Here is a 22,591-nt window from a genome sequence, read left to right on the forward strand (position 1 = left end):
AGGTGGTGTCATTTTCTAGCTGTAATCCTCCAACTAAAGATACCTCTTTAAAGATGGAAGAGCTGCACCACGGGGTTTGAACAAGCAGTGCTTGAAAGACCTCCAGGCAAGAAATACCGGCCCACAATTCGAACATCAAATCTGTGTGCTAAGGTAAAGGTTCCCCTTGACAATTTTTGTCCAGTTGTGTTTGACTCTAGGAAGCGGTGCTCATCCCTGTTTCCAAGCCACAGAGCCAGCGTTTTTGTCCGAAGACAATCTTCCGTGGTCACATGGCCAGTGCGACTTAGACATGGACCGCTGTTACCTTCCCACCGAGGTGGTCCCTATTTATCTACTCACATTTGCATGCTTTCGAACTGCTAGGTTGGCGGGAGCTGGGACAAGCGACGGGTGCTCACTCCATCACATGGATTTGATGTTACAGCTGCAGATTTATAGACCTTAAAACACAGAAGCTTCTGCGGTTTAACCCACAGCGCCACCACGTCCCTTCACGTGTGCTAAGAGCTGTGCCTTTTGTATTACCTTTGAAATAGGAAATGTTGCAGTATTTCATGCTTTTTCTGGCCCAGCGCCACTGGCATAAAATTGAAACAGGTCTTGCATCTTGGGAAGGGCTTGTCGAAAATTTCAATAATGCTTTTATTGGAAAAGATTATATGCTGCAGGTTTTTCATCTAACCCCTGCTCCCATCTGTCCCCCTAAACCTCTTTTTAAAAAAAATTACGGGCTTGAGCTTCTTCAGCCAGTCTGAAGCAGAACAAAGTGCTGTCTTCTCTTTACAAGGAACACAGAGTCATGTTCAAGTATCTTATACAAAAAAAAAATGATACGCAGGAGTTGTACAGTGTGCTAAAAAGACTTCTACATACATACAGGAGAGTTAAAAATGAGGAGGTTCTGTATCAAACAGTGCTGGAAGACTTGTCACTGGAATCCTGAGGAGTTTGCTCCATCTCTTGAGCTTCGGGGGTCCGCATCCCAGCATCCACAGCAGCTGTGAAAACACATTTTATGGGGGAGGGGGGTTGAATTAAAAGGTCTGATCTACATTCAGCCACAATATCTGCCCTCACTACTTCCAATTCAGTCTGGTTCTAACAGTGAAACAGCCTTGTGGATGCTGCTGATGCCGTTTTTTTAAAATGCAGGGCAGTGGAAAACCCGTTCCGGGTTTTCGTCCAAACTTTGCAGAAATTCCTCAGGGGGCTGAATTCTGCCTTTCTCCCTAAAAGAGTGCCCGGACAGTTCAGACACAAAAGGTGAGGCAGATTCGTTGCCCTCTCTCCGTCCAGCCTCCATTCAGAGCTCTGTATGGGAGACCCATTGGTTCATCCCAGGGACTGTCAAGATACAGCTGGGGAAAGCCACTGCTGCCAGCCAGAGTCAGCCACACTGAGCTGTATGGATTAAATATCTTGTTCAATAAAGGCAGCTTTCTATGTGCTCTCTATGGCACATAACATTTCACAGCAAGAATATTTCTGCCAGGAAATGATTTCTGAGACTGTGCTTAGTGCGGTAACTTTGCCACTATCCCCCCCCCCATCCAAAGATTTCGGGCTACAGAAAGGTCAGACCGAATCCCTAAGAAACAAAACGGGTAATAAAAGGTGCACAAAGGAATGTGGTCCCATCTTCCCACTCCTTCCATCTGACAACAAAAACAGGGCTATGCTTATCCCCCCCCTTTTTTTATTATCTTTTCTGGGGTGTCCTGTTATCATCATCTGAGAATGGCAGAGCTAGAAGGCTCCCCATCAATCATCAAGTCCCACCCCTGTCAAGGAGGTACCATGGAGAATTTTCTACCCTCCATTATCAAATCTAGATAATTTCAAATTATAAAATGTAGAGGTTCTTACACAGTCTCGAGGGGCAGAGGGAACAGCACAAGCTTCACATGTATAACCCTGGCAGAATAGGAGGTGAGCTCAGGAAACCTGGGAGCAAAACTGGGACTAACTTAAATTCTCTCACCTTGCCTCGGTTCAACCTCCATAAGGATGCAGTCATCGTCCTCGTCCTCCTCCTCCGTGTCTGCCTGAAATCCATCCATTTCGGTGGTCTCAGCCTTCCGGCAACGAAAAAGGAGAACGCTGGCTTCAGACATCACCAGCTTCATAGCCTGGTTGATTTATATTATCTAACCTTTCTACCCTTCCTCCTCCAAATACAGAAGGAGCCCCTTACTCACAGGATCACAGTACCTGCTGATTCAGTTATCCACAGTCTGAAGATATTAAAAGAAAAGTCCCCAAAATATATTACTCTAACTATGAAGTTCCCAGAACAGGTCACTAGAAGGAGCCAGAAACCATGCTATGTGTGGCGTTCACTATTATAACAGCGCTTGCTATAATCCGTGTTTTTCTGCATCTGCGTGGGGACTTGGAACCCGTACCCCACGGATATGGGGTTACTAAGGTATAATCAAAACCTGACCTGCTGAAAAAGGAACAGGGTGAACAAAACCGGCGTGGCAGCCGGAAAGGTTCTCTTCAGAGCAGAACAAACAGACCCTGTGCACGTGTCTCTTGAGTGCCAAACGCTCAGCCTTGCAAAGATGTAAGTCCAAACTATACCAACCCCTGGATGGTCCCAGAAACCGAACGGCTGATGAAATGCAGGACTCCAGGGGCTGCACGTACAGATCCTTCTGAATGAGGGATCTCTTAAAGACTGGGGAGAAAGATGATGGATGGTCTGGGTCCGAAAGGGAACGAAGCCACAAAAGGATCTCACCTGCCCGACATCTGGCGTTCGCTTCATGAACTTGGTGATCGACATGCTCCCAGTTGGCTTCCGTTTGGCCACCACGGGAGCGGTTTGCGCGGCCGTCCCTCCGGGCGAATTGCCGCTGTCTTCCTTTGCCGCGGAAGGAACCGGCGTGACGTAGTTCCACTGGCAGGGGACGGGCAGGCTTTCTCGGCCGTAGCTTTTCAGCACCTCGGGGTGGACGTACCAGCACATCCGGCGGTCGGGCCTCTTCTCGTACACAGAGTTCTCGGAGATGAGCCGCTTCAGCCGGGCCTTGGAAGGGACGCCGTTCTCCTCCAAGAGAGGAGCCTGTGGCTGGGAGGTGGGGTCGCCCACCGGTCCGTCACCCCCGCGGCCCTCTGCCGCCGAGGGACCGCCATGGTGGTCCGACAACAATCCCAAGCGGCAACACTGCTGGAACTCTTGAATGATGACTTTGCTGCCGTTCACATTCCCATGAAGCAAAGGAAGGAGCTGGCCCAAGACTAAAATAATAATAATGGGGAAATGGGGGGGGGGGAAGGACAGAGTTGCAGAAAGAATGGCTTAGCTTTATTTCATTCTTACCCCACCTTTCTCAACTAGCAGAGACTCGAAAATTTAAAACCTGCAATTTGTAGAAACAAATCAAGGTTTAAAAACTACAGTAACGGATTCAACCTTTGGTGATTCCAGAAGCCAGCTCTCTCCCATGATTTTTGATCTTGTACAGCTTTACATTTTGGGAATATATATATATATTCCCAAATATATATATATATACCCTGCTTCTTTGAAAATAAGCCCTAGTACAATTTTTCAGGATGCTCGTCATAGAAGCGCTACCCTCCAAAAATAAGCCCATGTTAAGTGAAACCCCGTCTTCCACCCTTGTGCAGCAGCCAGAGGAAGAGGACAGGACTGTCTTTGAATCAATGTAGATGGTTGTCCATGAAAAAAATAAAACATTCCGTGAAAATAAGCCCTACTGCATTTTTGGAGCAAAAATTAATATAAGACCCTGTTTTACTTTTGGGGAAACGCCTGTAATTATGTACATACGTACACGTGTGTTAAACACTACTTTAAAACTTTAAATTTTAAAAGGCCTCCCCATCTCAACCGTCTTCTGTCTCTCTGTTTTATTCATTTAAAATGAACACTCAACAGGCAGAAAGTCCTCAGGGCATTAAAACAAGGAGGATAAAGTCAGAAAATGTAGAATGAAAGAAGTAAATCAGCCGTTATTAGAATTACACAGCCCTCTGTCAGATACACTTTGACTTGAATTCCTCCCTTGAGCAGGGGGTTGGGCTGGATGGCCTTTGAGGGCCCTCCTAATGTCTGCAGTTTGATATTAATACCAGAATGCTTGAATGTTAAAATAACATGTAGATCAACTGGTGTAAGATATATTAGAAAATTTGAAGGTTAAAGGACTAAAACGATGGGCGATTACGTTAAAGGAGCCTCGTGGTGGATGGGTTCAACGGTTGTGCCGCAGCCCAACCTGTGGTCACGATCCAGGTTCAAAGGCCAGGATCTTATCTTCTCTCTTTCAGAGGTCGGTAAAATTGAGTACCCAGCTTGCTGGGGGGGGGGGGAGAGGAGAGGGAATAAAGAGGGAATAAATTTTTTGCCTTGCATGGGTTACTGATTCCCATTCGGGGATGTTATTCTTGTTAGCCAACGCCCTAAGTTGGAATCAACTGGACCATCGTTACTTTTTTCTCCTTTAAAACAGAGGGATACCAATGTAACCAAAATAATAATAATAATAACAACAACAACAATAAAGATAAAAAGACCATGTTTTTGTTTATGGTGGCCTCCCACTCTGTGGAAAAAAATACTAAAGGTCATTTCCTTTTTCACAAGAATGTAAGGAGATTCCAGTGTACAGAATCAGACCCTTCCTCCATCTTGCCCAGTAGAGGGAAGCTGACTGTCAGCCACAGCGTGGTCTCCAAGATAATTCAGGCAGGGCGATTTGGAGGCCTTTACTTCTCGTTAACTAGTGCACCGGAAATCTAGCTGTGGATCCTACTGGTGAGCATCAGGAAAAGAAGCAAGGGGATCCCCCTTTCCCCTATTTTGAATGCCTTTCTTGAAACGAAAGTGAGTCTGGGAGTCGGCGCTGCTCTCTCTCCTTCTCTCACACACGCACAGCCACAAAGGGCCAAAACGGTTAGGCACAGCTCTGGATTCTGCCACCTGAGCGCTCACCTAGGCCTGACCCTGCTTCAGCCTCCAATATCAGATAAGAAATAGGTACAGTGGTGCCTCGCTTAACGGGCACTCCGTTTAGCGATGGTCCCTACGGGCGATTTTCGCTTAGCGATGGTTGGGACCATGCTTTGCATAGTGATTAAATTTTCGGTCCCCTGTATCGCTTAACGATGGTTTAAACAGCCTCATGTTTGCTGTTTTTTAAATGTTTTTCTGTTATTTATAAAGTTTACTGTTTAAAATGTTTGAAATCATAAAGTGCACTTAATAAACCCTTTGTTAACCAAATTTGACTTTGTTCTGACTCTTTTTTAATTTGTTGTTGAATTTTTCCCCCATTGAGATGCATTGAATAGGTTTCAATGCATTTCAATTGGGGAACCGCATTTCACTTAGCGATGTTTCCTATGGTGATTTTCGCTTAAGGACGGCAATTCGTTCCTATTGGAACGGATTATCCGGTTTTCAATGCATTTCAATGGGAAACCGCGTTTCGCTTAGCAATGAAATTGCTTAGCAGCGATTTTTCGGAACAAATCAACATTGTTAAGTGAGGCACCACTGTATATTCAGAATGAGAGTCTTCCTCCCCTCACCCCAAAGGCTTACTTTGCTGGTTCTTCATTTTCTTTTTGCTGCTTTTCTCGATCTGCTCCTCATCAGTGACGCTCGACTCCAGGACGGCCACCGCAAACGGTTGCAGCAGTTTCAGGTCTGGGCCAGGACTGTCCCCCCCGGCCTCCGCACCTTCCCAAACGCAGCCGACTTTCACTGGCTGCAGGACGCGGAACCTCTTGCCCTTGGTGATCAGCTCATCCCATTCCTTGGCTTTCAGCTTCTGGCGCACCTTCTGGTTCTCGGGATCACACTCCTGGAAGGGGAGAGGGAGGCAAGAAAGATGATTGATACTGATGGCTCAGGTTACTCCTCCGTGGAGAAGAACGGCCAGTTTGGGACCTCAGGGCTAACATGATCTCCCCAATACAGACCATTCTTGGACCACCTGGCAACGGGGCCGTTTCCCAGGATGAGGAAAATCTCCTTATTGTGGCTGCGGCTTACCTCCGTCACACCTTCATCTTCTGAGAGATACCCATGTGGGACAAAGAAGCCATCGTCATCGTCCTCCTCTTCTCCCCCATCTTCATCATCATCCTGACCAATGGAGACAAGAACAATGGTACTTCCTAAGCCTTGGGAAGAGAGCATTGCAAAATGCCAGAGAAGGGTTGCCAGATTTTTTGGAATGCCCCCCCATCCTGCCAAGAGGGTGGCACGCAAGTTCAGCCCTTGCCGTGCAAGGGGCGGCTCTTATTTATTTTCTCCATCATCTCTCTGCTTGTTGAAAGTGGAGAAGAAAAACAAAACCCAGGTTCTCCTAGATTTTCAGCATGCTGGGAACCGCAGTGCAGAACACCTGACCTACTGTGGAGGCTCACAACCTTATGGACAGCTTGCTATTTTTTTTCTCCCTATTTTATTTATTTAAAATATGTTTATCCCACCTCTCTCCTTCAAAAGAACCCAAAAGGCAGCTTACAGAATTAAAAAGTCAGCATTTAAAAATTAAATCTCCTTAGAATGCGTAAGGGATCCCGAGTCTCCCCCCGGCCCCACGACACACCAGTGAAAAGCACTGGAAGGGGAGGATTTCCATTCATGCTCCTGGAAGCTTACAGGAGCAGCCGTTCTAAATCCTAAATTGTTTTCTCAAAACTTCCCACCAAACGTAATGGGTTCCAAAGTGGATTTCAGGGGGAGGGAGGAAGCTGGTACGATCCTCGGAGGACCCTCGGGGATGAAAACTGACTCTCACACCCCTGCTCGTTCTCCTCCTGGAAGAACCAAGGGGGGGCGTAGTTTATCCCAAAACAAAGGTTTTTCTCTCCCCCCCCCCCCGAACTTTGAGACGCCTTCCCTGCTACCAGACAACCCGGAAAATAAGTGAGAAATAGGAACCAAAGATCGGGAAACCTCTCTTGCATTTTGTCCACTGGAATCAATACAAAGGTGTGGTTTTTCATCTAGAAAAGCTCTGAGCGTCTGGGGACTCCCCTCCATCCTGAAGACAGTCAGTCAGAACCCAAACTCCTGTTCGGTGGCAGGCGGGGGGAAGAGCGGAGAGACACAGACCTACCCCTTCACTGTGGGACAGTGATTCTCCTGGTTCTTCCTCTTCCCACTCTTCATCACTCTCCACTTCGTAGTCCAGGAGCTTTGGAAAGGAAAGAGGAAGCAGCGTTTGGGCCAAAGAAGGGATTACAGAGTTATACAGAGCAAGTAAGAACCAGCAGCAACCCGGTGCCTGCAGTTCAGGGGCAGAGGCTGAAGGAAAACGTCGAAGAGAGAAAACCTGGGATCTCCTGTAAGCCAAGAGTGTGCTTTACCACTGAATGAAAAACCTCCCTATAAAGAGAAATTAGCACCTCATTCCCCACACTTGTAAGTAACAATAACAACCTCAGAAGGGCAGAGCTGAGGGCCATCCAGTCCAGCCAAGGGCTGGAAGCCAAGCCCTATATAAGGAGGAAAGATGGAAAGAACTGGGCCTGTTTAGCCTTGAGAAAAAAAGACGGAGGGGAGACAGGAGAGCGCTTTTCAAAGACTTGGAAGAGGCTGTCCTGCAGAGGAGGGGCGAGACCTGTTCTCAATCCCCCCAGAGTGCAGGATATGTCAGAATGGACTCAAGTGATTTTGCCTGAATATCAGGAAAAAAACTTCCTGTTAGAGTAGTACGACAACGGGAATCCATGACCTCAAGGGGAGGGAGTGAGCGCTCCAGCGCTGGAGTCCTTCAAGAGAAAACTGGACTACCCTCTGTTGGATCTGCTCTGAATTGGATCCCTGCCTTGAGCAAGGGGGGGGGGGGGGTTGGACTGGATGGCCTCATGATTCTATGAGCCTAAGGAGGCTCCGTGGGGGAATCGAACTCCCAGCCTCTGGCTCTGCAGCCAGAGGCCGAAACCCCTGAGCTCTCCAGCAGTTCTAAAGTACTCATTCACAAGAACTGAGTAAACAGGGAGCTTCTTTGTACCAAGGCAGGAAGACCACCCCCTCCCCGCCATTTTAACAACTTGTTTTCAAGGATTCACTAACTCACATCTGTACCCTGGAATGGAGGCCCTGGGGTGGGGGTCAGCTTTTGGCGTACCTCATCTTTCGACCAAGGGTTTCTCGGTTTGATCGCCAAGGTTTTCTTATTCCACGTGCCCCAGTAGGCGGGCCGGTGATTCTCGCAAAACTGTAGGAGTTTCATTCTGCCAAACTTCCTCCTCTCCGGCACGTCTCCCGCCTGGCTGCTGCTCACAATGACGACATCGCTGGGGAACAAAAAGACCCCCCCGTCGGTCATTGAGGCTGCCCACAGGGGTCCCAAGAAAGCCAGAGAAAGACGCCGAGGACCTCCCTGGAAGCTTCAGGGGGCGGAACCTTTCTCCTCCTGATTTAAATTTTAAAAAGGTTCCTGGATAATGCATCAAAGATGGCAGCTCTAGACTGTGTCCCCAGTTAAGGCCTCTCAATGAAAATGAAACCAGAGCGATGGGGCAGTAAAAGCAAAATGGGGGCTGTATCCTTTGGAGCTGAGGAGGCAGCTGCCCCCCCCCCGAAAGAGGAGAGGAGGCCAAAGGAAAACCAACGACCACTTTTCTATTCTTTTAAGCCCACAAAACACAGGGGTGCCCATGAGAGGAGGGTTTCGAGAAGAGATGAACGCAGGACAAACAGGCAGCTCCCAACTGAGAGCGAGAACACCCTGGAACCTGTTTAGGGAACCAGAGACCGCTGGGCACAGCACTGAGTCCAGAGGAGTGCTCCTGGGCATGGGCAGAGTGCAATTTTCACCAGCCACCTGCAGCGCAACCCACCAGAGTTCTGGGGAAAACACTTCAAACGGGCCTGAACATGAACACTAGATTTTTTTCAGAAAATAAGGAACGGAATGGCTGGCGTGTAGTCGTTTCCAGCTGCTGAAATGGAGAGGGATGAAGTTTGCAGTATTTCCTGATAGGAAGAGGGGGAATCAGACAAAGGGCTTTGCATCGCAGAAAATGTCACACAACCCCCCATAAGGTGATGATTTTCACAAGGACTAGCATCCCACTGGATTTAGGACACAAGATAATATGCCGAATGAAAAAGGTGGAAGGGGTTCTTCGAGGGTTCCTGTTTATTAATGAAACGACCTGCAATGGAAATATTTTTGTTCCTCTGTATTTGCAGGTAGAGTTAGGATAAGGCCGACATTTGTAAGCTTGGTCTTGCAAGCTAAAGTGTAATTTTGGTCTCGCTCCTGTGGCTACCTAGTTTGTGAAGAATCGTTTATTTATTCAAAACATTTTGACCCTGCCTTTCTCCTCAAAAGGACCCAAAGGCGGTTTCATCTCTTCCCTTTTTAATCCAACCATTCATTCGTTCCTTAAGACTTTTACACCACCCGGTTAGCGCAAAAAGCACTATTCTGAGGCCGTGAAAAATCAGACAAAAACAAAGCAAAAATATAAGAGGTGTGCGCATGCACCCTCCACCACACACAGGGCTCCTCCTCCTCCTCCATACACCCACAATAATAGTTTTCAGCCCCTTTGGTTCAAGTCATGACGGAACCCTGCGCAGGGGGGCTGAAAATTGGGAGGGAATGTTGCAAGAACGTAAACTGAACTGTGACGACAGAATGAAAACTGCAAAATAAAGAGGAACATCAAACAAACCAAAAACATCCGTCCATAGCTGGGCAGGCAGGCAGATTCCTGTGAGGTTGCTATCAAAGGCCTCTAACTTCTCCCAAAGAGCGAGCTCACCTGTTGACGCCGGCTCCGTGGCTGGGGACGAGCGTGGGTCCCGATTTACATGGCCCCCGGCTCTTGAGCTCCTCCAGGAAGGAACTGGAGCAGCTCTGCGCTTGCAGCAGGCTGTCTAATTGCTCCAAGGCCTCCTGATCGATATCCACACGGCAGGAGGGAGCCAGGACCATGTTCTCCTTGATTTCGAAGGGAGCAAACTTCCCGCACCACCCAGCAAGAATCTGAAATGGAGAAGGAGAGGAATCACGGCGCGTTTTTTAGGCTTATTTTTCAGCTTCACATCCAAACACTCGCATCCATCCGTCTGTCCCGTTTCTAGACTGTCCCCCTGACTTGACAGGTCACTCTGGGCAGCTCACAGCAAAGTCACATAAAATAACACAAACGCCATCAAAAGGGGCAGTCAAAATTAAACTAAGTTGATTCAACATTTTAAAACAGGCAGCGCTTAAATATGCTAGGTGGATGCTCTCAGTGGCTCCTTCAGATGGTGTGTTTTGAAAAACTTGCCAAAATAAAAAGGGTTTCGAGAGATTTCTTAAGTCACCAAGGAGGGGGCCATGTGGATTTCGGGTGGTAGCTCGTCCCCGAGCCAAGGGAGCTACCCCCCCCCCAATCGTCCAGATGTACGAGTCGGACAGGCAGTAGGGAGAAGACATTCTGCCATGTACTGAAGTCCCAAATCATTTGGAGCTTTCTCTTCTGGGCAGAACACAAAGTGAACTTTTGGCTTTGAAACCTCCAAAAAGCATTTTTCCATAAATCCCAGCCAGGAGGACCAGCTAGCCAAGCCAGGAATTCTGAGAGTTATAGTCCAATAAAGCTCAAAGGCAGCCCAGGGTGAAGGAGAACAAACCCAAAGGAATGATCTCCAGGCGATTTAACTGCGTTGTCATTAAAACCATGCCAAGACCGATCCTGAAGGGATTCCCCAGTTATCTACTCCACATTTTTCTTTATGGAGGTCCACTAGAGTCCTAACCTAACCCTATTTTGGAGTCTGGTTTTTGGTGATAGGTAACAGAGTCTGGGATGACACAGCCAAACCTGAAATATTTCAGTAGGATTTCCTGAGGGTTTTTTTTTTAAGACCCTTGCCTTGGAAGGCAGGCAGGATAGAAACACAATGAATAGTGTACTGATACAACAATCACATAACTGGCAATGAAGAAATAAACAAGAGTTACCTTGGGAGCAGGCTGCGTCTTTGGTTTCTGGAAGAATCTGGTGATTTCTGCCTTTTCTGCTTTGATGCGCTAGAATCAGAAGGTGGAAACATGAGCAAAATTAAATGTCATTATTTTGTTAGTTAAGAACTTTTTTTTTTTGGGTAATATAGTGCTTCCTTCACAATCACCAACTTCTTATTAGATCTAAAGAAAGCTACTAGCCATTCTGAGTGCTGGACTGAAAGCAGAAATCTAGCTGGGCCCCTGTTTCAGGGATCACAAAGCCAGATTTCAGCTGAATATCAGGGGGGAAAACTTCTTAACAGTTGGAGCAATACGATAACGAAACCCATGACCTCGGGAAGTAGCGAGCGCTCCAATGCTGGAGGCCTTCAAGGGGAAACCGGACAACTGTCTTCTCAGATCTGCTTTGATTTGGATTCCTGCCTTGAGCAGGTGATTGGACTGGATGGCCTGAAGAGCTCCCCCCTTCATGATTCTAGGATTCTGTTACTTGACAGATACTAATACAAAGGGAAAGCGAAAAGAGATGGCACAGGAGAGCAAGAATGAGAGAAGCTGATCCATCTCTGAACACTGAAGCAGGTCAGGCTGGCCTTTCTCTTATTGGGATGTTCTTTAAGGGGCTTAGTGGGGAGCAGCAGCCGCTGAAAAAACCTGAGCCCTCCCACACACTTCTCATGGGTCCTGCAGTCCCAGCGTGGCAACTTAAAAAGAGTAAACAGGATCACAGAAAGAAGGGAGTAGGAGGGAAAAAAATTACCTTTTCTTCCTCTTTCAACCGCTTCTCCTCTTCTTTCTTTCTCTTCTCTTCTAACTTTGCCCTTTAAAATAAAGAAGTCTACTTTCAGGAGGAGAGAAAAATCTACAGGCAGCGATGCTGCAGCGCTCAAGCACAACAAATGCATGCAGCCCCCACCGGTCCCATATTCTGGCTTTGAAAAGTGAAAGCTCTTGTCCAACATGGTACCCCAAAGGCTCAGTCAAAGGGCCCGGTGCTGCTCTTCAATATTTTTTATTAATGACTTGGATGAGGGAGGGCAGGGAATGGCTTGTCAAATTTGCAGATTTCACAGAATCATTTGGAATAGCTAATACCGTGGAAGCCAGAAACAAAATTCAAAATGACCTTGATAGGATGGAGCACTGGGTCAAAAGTAACAGAATGAAACTCAGCAGGGATCAGTGCAAAGTCCTGCACCTCGGAAAAAGAAACCAATTGTACAGTTCCAAGATGGGGGAGACCCAGCTCAACAAAACGATGAGCAAGAAGGATCTTGGAATTGTCGTAGATCGCAAGCTAAATATGAGCCAACTGTGTGATGTGGCTACAAAAAAGGCCAATGCTATTTTAGGCTGCATTAATAGTATAGTTTCCAAATTCCGTGAGGTGCTGGTCCCCCTCTATTCAGCACGTCACCACACGCCAAGCCCTATGAGGAAAAGCTGAAAGAATTGGGCCTGTTTAGCCTGGAGAAAAGAAGGCTGAGAGGTGATAGGACAGCACTTTTCAAATATTTGAAAGGATGTCATACAGAGGAAGGGCAGGATCTGTTCTCAGTCATCCCAGAGTGCATCAGGGAAAACCTCCTAAGTGTTAGACCAGTACGACAGTGAAACCAGTTACCTAAGGAGTTGGTGAGTGCTACAACACTGGAGGCATTCAAGAAAAACTTAGATAATCACCTGGCAGATATGCTTTGATTGTATTCCTGCATTAAGCAGGGGGATGGAGTTGATGGCCTTGTAGGTCCCCTTCCAATTTAACTTTTCTATGATTCTATGAACAACCTGCTTAGCACGGGAATCATGCAGGAAGTAGGAGTGTCCTATTTTATAGAATACAGCCCTCTCTTGAGAGCTCTCTATGGGCAACAAGGATGATCCCAGGATAGAAACCAAACCCTCAGAGGAAAGACAGGAAGAACTGGGCCTGTTCAGGCTTGAGAAAAGAAGACGGAGGGGAGAGAAGAGAGCCCTTTTCGAAGACTTGAAAGGTCGTCCTAGAGGAGGGACTGGATCACTTCATGATCATCCAAGCGTGCAGGACATGTCGTCATGAACTCAAGCTAAAAGAATGCAGATTTCGGCTGATTATCAGGAAAAAACTTCTTAACTGTTAGAGTAGTACGACAGGAGGTGGGGAGAACTCCAACGCCGGAGGCCTTCAAGAAAAAACTGAACTACCCTCGGTTCGATCTGCTTGGATTTGGCTTCCTGCCTTGAGCTGGGGGCCAAACTCAATGGCCTCAGAGGGCCCCCCCTGCCCTGACGCCAGATTCAAGACCAAGAACCCTAAGGGGGGGGAAGCAGCGCAGGGGGCCTCGAGATGGCCCGTTCGAGGCTGCCGTTTGAGAAACAGGTGGGCAAATCAAACAAGCTGGGCTCACCCCCACACGGAAGGGGCCGGTGTAGCCAGATACACTTAAAAACAAAGGAAGCAAGATGCGGGAACACCTCCAGCCCCCGCTGGGAGCAACGACGAGAACTCTCAAAGGCGCAAAATCAGAAGAGGATCTGTGCAAGGACTTACTCCAGAGCCTCTTGCCTCTCCTTCCGCTTCTCCTCCTTTGCTCGTAGCTTCTCGGCTTTTTCCTTTTCCTCTTTCTCTTTCTTCTCTCTCCTCTCTTTCTCCTTCAATTCCTTCTCCTCTTCCTTTTTCCTCTTTGCCTCCTCCCGGGCTCGCTCTTTGGCCGCCTTTGCCTCCTCTTTCAGCCTTTCTTTCTCCTCTCGCTCGGCTTGCTGCTTTGGAACATTAACATAGATTACCGCCTTCGTCTATTAAACCGTATTTTAAAAAAATAGCTTATCCCTCCAGCCCAGCAACATCTGAAGGGCCATAAATCGCCCTCAGGTGGCACAAAACATTCTCTCATTCAGTTAGTATTGTTGGTGGGCTGCCTTTCTCCCAGAGTTAAAATAAGCAGAATTAAAAACACAATAAATTAGCATTAAAAAGAAATTAATTACAGTCTCAGAACAACAGAGCAGTGGATCATCAAGTCCACTGAGGGGGAACTGAACTCCCAAACTATGGCTCTGCAGCCAGAGACCTATGCCAGTGAGCTTTCCAGTAGTTATAATAGCAACTGAAAATGATTTAAAAAACAAACAGAATGACCTAAAAACCATCATGCAAGACCCCATTAATGACCAGGATGCAAGACCCCTGTCTGAAAAAGTGGGCCTTCAGCTGTCAGCAAAATAGGATGGATCTGATTCAAATCAGATTTAATTTTTTTATTTAAAAAAATCAGATTTCTTGGTTTAAATCAAAAAAGTCATTTTAAAATCTCAAATAGATTTTTTTTAAAAAAACACCATTGATTTCAAAAGAGAGGGGGGCTAACCTAACCTCCTGAGGGAAAGCATTCCACAATCTGGGAGCTACCCTCTCTCGTGTCCCCTTCAAGCGTACCTGGGCTGACCTGAAGGCCTCTTCTGACCACCTTAAGGTGAGATTCAGAAAAGGTCCAGAAAAACAACAAATGGAACATCCACTGAAATCTAGGTCAAAGGGGGGGGGAGGGACTGTACTCCGAGGGGGTAGAAAATATAACATTCTTTATTTCTACATACATACATATAAACCTTTACAATGTAATGACTACTGTGGCATATAAAAGCTAATTAAAACAGGTAACTACCTTAAAACAATTAAAACCAATAAAGCCAAAAAAACGCAGTATAAGAATATTGTCATAATGTAAGACGTCAATCCACTGTATTCAGCATATATGTGGCATTATGATCTCTGACAAATCGAAGCCTCAGCTTCTTAGCTGCTAGTGCAAATTGTGCTGCAACATATGTAATGTGCAACTGTGTATCAGCAAGCAATCCTACTACTGTTTCAGTGGTGGTATAGTTAAAATACATCTGAATGATGGGTGACAGAAATCTTTCTCTAGGATTTTTGTAGAGAGGACAGAACAGTAGATAATGAGTTAGGTCCTCAACGTGGTTGCAGCCAAAGTCACATTTTCATTCCTCAACTGGCCTTCCTTTATATCTCCCTTCGAGGTATGCTGAGGCCATCTATCCAAATCTAAGTTCTGTAAAAGCTCTGCGAATCTGGGGAAAAGTCAATGACTCAAAATATTTTGGTTTTGCATGATTCACCTGAAGTTGGGGATACCAGGTAGGAAAACAGGACCCAACAATAGCCGCCCTATCCTGACTAGCATCAAGGTCAAAGATCTAGTCCCTAAGGTCGTGAGAGCTTAAACTAGGGAACTTTTCCATCAGAAGGTTGTGGACCTTTAACTTTTGGTGACATTGTTGTGCCCATGCACCAAACTTTAGTTGTTTTAACCAGCAGCACTTTGTCAGGGAGGAGTCCTCCAAACTGTTCAGTCTACTATGCCAATATCTAAGATAAGCCAGATTGATTCTAGCGGCAATTGAGGGTAGGCCTAACTCAGTTCTGAGGTGAGCCAAAGGAGTTCCTGGGGGGAGCCCCAGTATCAGCCTCATGAATTTGTTCTGCAGGATTTCTAGTCTGAGCTTGGCTGCCTCTCCCCATAGTTCTGTCCCGTAGAGCATTTGTGCCAGAATTTTGACAACGAACACCACATTCTTTATTTCAGTGTAAAATGCCCAACACAAGTGATTTAACGGAGCTGATGACAAATGGAAACGGCAAATTAGAATTGAATAGACACATGCTTAAAGTACGTTGATCGGCTGAAACACATTGGGCATTTTACACAGAATTAAATATTATATTTTCTGCAACTTGGACTACAATTCCACCCTCCTTTTGAGCCATATCCTTGCTCCGCACTATTCAGAATGATCTGCCCGTCACTCAGCGTTTTAAACACTGCCCAGCCCTGGTGACTTGACGTCACATAACAACCCACGGGCAAGGATGCTGGGAATGGAGTTTAGTACTGGATGCATTGAAAACAGATGAGTTAACATTGAGTCTCAAGGTGGTCCCCCAGTAACTAGATCCTGCACCAGCTCCCCCTTCCCGTCCAGTCTTAAGGGAAGCCCTATGGTACAGCATATTGCAGCAGTCCAGTCCGGAGGTTAGCAAGACCAAAACCACACTTGTTCAGGTACACAAAGCACCAAAGTTGGTAAAAACAACTCTGAGCCACTGATGTCAAAGCACTTCACAGCAGCTGCCGAGTGTGTGAAAAGCTCTCTTACCCTCTGCAATTTCAGCTTCTCCTTCTCTTCAGAACTCCGCTGGATTTTCTGAGCGGTCTGCATTGAAGAAGACAAGAGAAGCATCTAGAACAGCAGCCAAATGAAAGCAAGAGAGCCCCACCCCCCCGGGCCACCGAGGATTCGTTGCTGAAGGGCTGCTACATAATCTGGGCACAGTGCTGCATGAAGGATGGTTTCTCACCCACCCCAGCCGACTCCTCCATCTCAGGCATCAAGCAGAAGATATACACGCGTCTTTGAGGATGCACCAACTCAGAGAACCAACGGGTGTAGAAAAGGAGTGGAGGAACTCATTAATTTTCCCAAGCTCAAAAGGTGGACACCCAGGAGTGGCAGCAGCCATTTGTCTCACATAAATGGACTCTTACAAAAAAGATAGCCATGAATCATACTCTTGCCAAGCCAAGCTGAAGCAGGATTTAAAAAAAACTAAACAAGAGGAGGGATGGCTGATTTTGGTCATTCAGTTATTATGACATTCACTGCACACCAGAGTGGTGTAACGATTACACTGGGTTCGAATCTCCCTTTAACTATCAAATTTGTACACTCCTAAGGCTGACGTTACATCACAGCTGTGAGGATATAAACAGAAGAGGAAACCCTTGGAAAGACAAGACATAAATGCCCCAGAGAGGGAAATATCCCGTGGTTTTGCCTAGAGGCCCTCTGAGGAAATTAACTTCCCAGGCTTGCCTGCAGCTTGGTCTCTTAGGCAGGCGAGGCAACTTATGTCACTGAATGCCCTGAGAGGATACTGCAGACTGTAAACAGATTGTAACCAATTAAAAACAAAGGCTGAGTTGCAAACATGTAGCATCCAAGTTTCATATTACAGTTTATAAGGGAGAGATACATAGACACGCAGTGATTAAGAAAAATACATTGTAAGAATAAAGCCCATCTGTATGACTTCCTAGTTATGTTATCATCATCATGACGCGCCATTAAATTGATTCTGACTTATGGAAACCCTTTCCTGGGTTTTCTAGGTAGAAAATGCTCAGAAGTGGTTTCCCCTTCGAGGGGAAGGGGACCTTGAGGCAAAATCCGGAGCTGGAGTCCCCAAGGCAGCATGTGTCACTCTGCCAACTCCTGCGACATTGCTGGAACCAGTTGTATTGGCTCTTGCCTTTCCATTGGATCATTTCAGCAATGTGGAGAGGGGGGATCTGCTGCTTGGGTAACAGCCTAGCCTCCATATTACCTTACCCGGGCTTCATGCTCTCGAGAGGACACTCCTCGATTCAGAGCATGTTACCCTAGTCTCTCGAGACTGAAGGATGCCTATGGTTTCCCCTTCCCTTCTTCTGGGACTCTGCAGCTGGCCCAAGGCCACCATAGGCTGACTCTACTTGCGGGAAACCCCGTGGAGGAATTGAACTCCCAACCTCTAGTTCCACAGCCGGGGACCCAACTCACTCAGCTATCTAGCCAGTTAGTTACATGCTGGGGCCGTTTATTTTCTCCACTTCTCCAGCTCTAAAATAAGAGTTCCTCTTCCTGCAAGTGCATATTGCCTTTTAATGATGTGAACCGTCTTGGGTCCTTTTTAAGGAGAAAGAAGGGGTAAAAGTATTTTAAATTAGTAAATGAATTCAATGCAAGCATTCTTTTTTTATACATGAGGGTACTGATATCTCCATTTTAGGCTGCTGAGAAAACTAGGACAAGTGTACAAAAAAAAGTGGCAGGCTACAGCTTCAATGAGTAAATTTGTGACCATTTAAGTGAAGCATTTTACACTTTATAGGTATATGGTAGTACCCCTTTATCGGCGAGAATTCTTATATCCACTGCCAGAAAATACTAAACTTAAACAATGAGGGTATATTTACAAATAGAGAGCTTTTCCTACATCTGCGGTTTCCAGTATCGGGGGGGGGGGGGGGGGAGAGAAGAGAACGGGACTTGGAACTGATCCCCCCCCGGCCCTCCTGTACCAGATGGTCTTGTTACACAAAAAGCAATTTTATATTCTTACGACTAGCGACGCTCCGATTCAAAGCGCTGCTTCTATTTCAGTTCAGGCCCTCCCCCTTCAACAATCACTCCCCTCATTTCCCCGCATATCAAAATATACAAATCTTTACACACAATTCACATGGCTAGTAAAGCGTTTTATAGGCTGGGAAGATCCATGTTCAAGGCTAGTCGAGAGAGTAGCATGAGAATCTGCTAGCTCACAGACCATGGCTTGGGACTTCATCGGGGCATTACATGAAGCCGCCCCCCCTCCATGAAAAGCTAGAGCAAAGGAGACTTCTTAAGTCTCTAAGGTACCACCGGCCTCTGTTTGCTTTTCTTTTTTTTCTGCATTTTTCCAAAAAAGACTCGAAATAGGCTCTGAAGCAGAAACTGAGGCAGGAAGCAGTGGGAAGCCAACTTGCAAAAGGGAGGGCCAGCGTCTCCCAGGGATGAGCAAGGGAGCAGCAAAGGCACCTCTACAGAGGAGCAGCTTCGGTCTCCTGGGGGGGTTCCCCACCCCCTGCAACCCACACTGACCTTTCGAGCAGGGGTCGAGGCCGCTAAGGGACTGGCGTCCTCCTTACACTCGTGTGCGGTCAGCGGCTCCGGGGAGCTGGTGAGAGACAGAGAGCTGAGCGACGAATTCGTGCATGCCATGTCCTCTGCAGGACAAGACGCGGTGGTCTCGTTTCCCGAGGCCACGCTTCTCTCCGAAAGCGGGGTCTGGGGAGACCGGGACGTCATTATATCCTCCAGGACAATGACGGGCATCTTTTTTTCAAATATGATGTTCTTGAGTTTGCCGTTCTTTGTGCCTGCAGCCTCTGTCTCGACTGGGGGGGCCGGCGACAACTCATCCTCATCGGTGGCAATAGGGTCAATTTCTGTTTGAGCGTTACACACGGGCTTCTGCAAATCAGCCTGGTTTTCCGTTTCTCCGGGCTCGTTCTCCACATGTATCGGTACGTGATCTGGTTTGCCCTGCTCGACTTTATTGCTCAGTCTGTGACAGGTATCCTCTGTCAAGTCTATTACAAGCAAGGGCTGGTTTGTGTTACTCCTTGTGCGTTTCTGCACAAAGCTATCTAACGGGCCCTTGCCATTCACAAGTTTGGAAGCAAATGGCATTTCAGTCTCCACCTGACTGTTGTTCTCCACATTGTCCAGTAATGGATACGACAAACCAGAGCAAGGGGTGTTTTGGTCGGGGAAATTTCCAGCATTCCTGGCTTTCTTGATGTCTGGAGTCACATCCGGCTTTTCCTTTGGTACAGGATTTAAGCGCTTGAAAGGAAGGCGAGCTGAAACAGTGAAAATTAAGAAGGTGGAGGTTGGTAGCTCACCATTTTGAACCATATTGAAATATTCAATAAAAAGCGTTGCTACCTACATAGCCCATGTATACTCTCAATTAAATACTTGTGAGAAGAAATGTATGTATTCATTTAATTGACTTATAGACCATCCCACTATGGCTATGCAGCAATGAACAAACCACAATACAATTAAAACATTTAACCAAATACAGTGGTGCCTCGCATAACGAGCGCAACGTTTAACGACAAATTTGCATAGCGATCCGTTTTTTGGGCTCGCTAATGCAATCGCATACCGATGGTTCCAATGGGCAAAAATCGCTTTGCGGCGATCGGTAAGCATTTTGCTTACCGATCTTCGCATTGCGATGTCGGGGGAACAGCTGTTCGGCGGTTCCAAAATGGCCACCGGAAGACCCAAAATGGCCGCATGCAGTGTTTTCGCGCCCTGCCCTCGCTTACTGAGGGCGCGAAAATGCCTGCGCTATGGAGGAACATCGCTGAACGGTGAGTTTGGGGCCCATTGGAATGCATTAAACGAAGTTTAATGCGTTCTAATGCATTCCAATGGGTTTTTCTATTCTGTTTAGCGATGTTTCCGAATAGCGATGGTTAATCTGGAACGGATTAACCTCGCTATGCGGGGCACCACTGTAATACAGAAAAAAGCTGCATGTTATGTAACTAGCCCCATAAAAAGATACATCCATGTTTGCTAAATAAAACGAATCTGTAAAAAAGCCACCTTAGGGCTACCCATACCTGTGACAGCATGAAGGAGCCACCAAGACCTTGGAAGAGAGCCCAGAAATCCAGACAGAGGAATCACGAGGTAAGCTTAAGCTACTTACTTTACCTCATGAGGCTGTGCTGAGGTCATGTCTGCCACGGAGAAACCACCCGAGGGTCCTCATGTGAAGGTGTATAACGACAACACAGGCAACATAAAACAACACTCTCTTATCTTTTGCTAGAAACTGAGGCCACCCATGTAACTGAAAGAGTATTTGTGCATCCGTCGTTAGTCACGCCCTAAGAGGACTCACTGTAACTGTGTCATGCCATATAAAATGACACTTGTAAAGTTGGTCTCATCGGTCCTTCAGTCTCCAAATTTCACTGGAGGCCCACAGGTCCTTTCAAAGTCTTCAGATGTTCCAACTATGGGGTTTGACTGAACCATTCCTATAAAAATTTACAAAGCCAGTAGGAAAAAAAATAGCCTGTTTCCCATCCTAGCATATCTTCTGATTTGTCTGGAATGTGAAGGACAGCCTGAACCCCTGCAAAAATTCAGCAAGCTCATAGCCTTTGGGAAATGGAAGTTGGGTTTTTTTGGGGGGGGAGGAACTTTTTTTCTTTTTGAAGTGCAAAACAAGTTACCTTGTATTAGTTTCCTAGCTGGAACGGCTGACTTGTCTCGACACTCCATAGCTGCTGACAGAAGATGCAAGCAATTTATTTATGTATTTTTTTTATTTCTTAGATGTATATACTACCCCGTTCGTACAATGCAGAATTCTGGGTGGTTTACAATAATAAAATCTTCGCCCCCTGACTTCCCTTCCCTCAGCCCCCTAAGTCGTAACAGTCATGCTACTACTCCTGCCTGCCCCAGATGACAGGAAGGGTCCCTAATGCTGCTCTCCCATACCTCAGCCCCCCCCGCCTGACTGCCACCCCTGTGTGCCTCAGGATCGCACCCCAGGGGGAATTCATACCACTAATAACAGTAAAAACAGCAACAGCAGCAACCACAACAACAGTCACAATAACACCCCTTTTCTGCTTTAGATCCTCCCCAACAGGAACAAGTCCTCTTTTTTTGGGGGGGGGGGGTCCCACCAAGTACTGTAACAACCGGTAGGAGTAACCACCGCTGCCATAAAACCCTCCTTTTCTTTTAGCCTCACCTAAGAGGAGCAGGGCATGCCCTCGGGTGCTTCCACCTCCCAGGAACAGTACTGTAGTAATGTAGTAATGCTAGCATTTATTACTGCTGCTGCTCCTCCTCTCTTTGCTCTCGCTATCAGTACTAGTGATGGCCGGAGTACCCTTCTCTACCTCGGCCTCCCTCCCCCTCCCCCTCCCCGTATAGTAATAGTACTCCTGAGTATTCTTCTCTGTTCCCCCTCTCCCGGCTGTGTCTTTTTCTCTCTCTCTCTCTCTTCTGGTTTCTCATTGTTCTTTTTGGCTTCGCCTGCCATGGACTCTCACCGTCATCATCCCTACTAGGGCTGTCATTCTTATGACTAATTATTACGACTGTTATTATTATCCTGCCTTTCTCCTTAAAAAGAACCCAAGGCAGTTATTATTACTGTTGTTGTTGTATCACCATCATCATCTTCCTGCCTTTCTCCTTAAAAAGAACCCAAGGCAGTTATTATAACTGTTGTTGTATCATCATCATCCTGCCTTTCTCCTTAAAAAGAACCCAAGGCGGCCATTATCTCTGTCACTGGTACTACTACCACTACGATGATGATGATGATGATGACTGCTGCTGCTCTTCGTTTGGATCTTCCCCCCCTTCCGTCTCAAGAGTCACCGCAGGAATAGGAGGGGGGCGCTTTCCGTTCCCCTTCGGCCTCCCAATTAACCGTTAATTAAGACCCCTCCCCTCCCCCTTCTCCCTCACCTGCCGAGAAATCACCGCCACACACACCCCCTCCGGAAAAAGGAAAAAAAACCAAGCAAAGGCGGGAAAAGGAAGAGAAGGAGCCAAAAAGGCCTTCGCCTTTCCTCGCCGACCGACCTGAGGCAGTGGGAAATCGACCCTCCGCCCTGCGTTTATTTTTATTTATATATTTTTTTTACCTCAGAAATCTCCTTCGGCGGGAGCAGCGCGCGCAACAGCGACCACCCCGCTCGGCATCCTCGCCACCGGCCCGCGCTTCGCCTTCGGCCTTGGCCCTTCTCGCTTTCCGTCCCTCCTTTCCTTCCTTTCCTGCCCTTGTATTTGGCGGGATCTCGGGCCACCTTCGCGCCCGGGCGCCCTGATTGGGCGGGAGGCCGCGCCCACGTGACAACCCTCCGTGGGCGGGGCCTGAAGTTGGGGCGGGGCAAAAACAACAACTACCAAAAAAAGAAACCAGCTCCCGCCCTCGCCCGCTCTTCTCGCGAGAATTGGGCGGCTTAAGGAAAGAATTCCTGAAGGGC

General features: G+C 47.1%; 1 protein-coding gene across 3 annotated transcripts; it reads right to left on the bottom strand.

The window, feature by feature from the left end:
• Positions 1 to 627: 627 nt before the first annotated feature.
• Positions 628 to 22,453, bottom strand: CHAF1A (chromatin assembly factor 1 subunit A). Of its 3 annotated transcripts, none has more exons than XM_072978136.2 (15): positions 22,250 to 22,453; positions 20,813 to 20,863; positions 18,651 to 19,414; positions 16,125 to 16,181; positions 13,498 to 13,709; positions 11,728 to 11,788; positions 10,962 to 11,030; positions 9,772 to 9,995; positions 8,124 to 8,292; positions 7,110 to 7,187; positions 6,035 to 6,127; positions 5,582 to 5,843; positions 2,750 to 3,249; positions 1,985 to 2,078; positions 628 to 1,001 (listed from the first exon to the last, which is right to left on the bottom strand). In XM_072978136.2, the coding sequence occupies exons 2-15, from the start codon at positions 20,859 to 20,861 to the stop codon at positions 910 to 912; spliced, it is 2,724 nt and encodes a 907-aa protein (XP_072834237.2). In that variant the 5' UTR covers positions 20,862 to 20,863; positions 22,250 to 22,453; the 3' UTR covers positions 628 to 909. The 3 variants fall into 3 exon arrangements, with proteins under 3 accessions (XP_072834237.2, XP_072834238.2, XP_072834239.2); XM_072978137.2 differs by having other exon boundaries at positions 20,813 to 20,866; XM_072978138.2 differs by having other exon boundaries at positions 13,498 to 13,706; positions 22,250 to 22,451.
• Between the last annotated feature and the right edge of the window lie 138 nt (positions 22,454 to 22,591).

The sequence above is a fragment of the Pogona vitticeps genome, chromosome 7, assembly GCF_051106095.1.
Source record: "Pogona vitticeps strain Pit_001003342236 chromosome 7, PviZW2.1, whole genome shotgun sequence".
In the NCBI taxonomy this organism is placed as follows: Eukaryota; Metazoa; Chordata; class Lepidosauria; order Squamata; family Agamidae; genus Pogona; species Pogona vitticeps.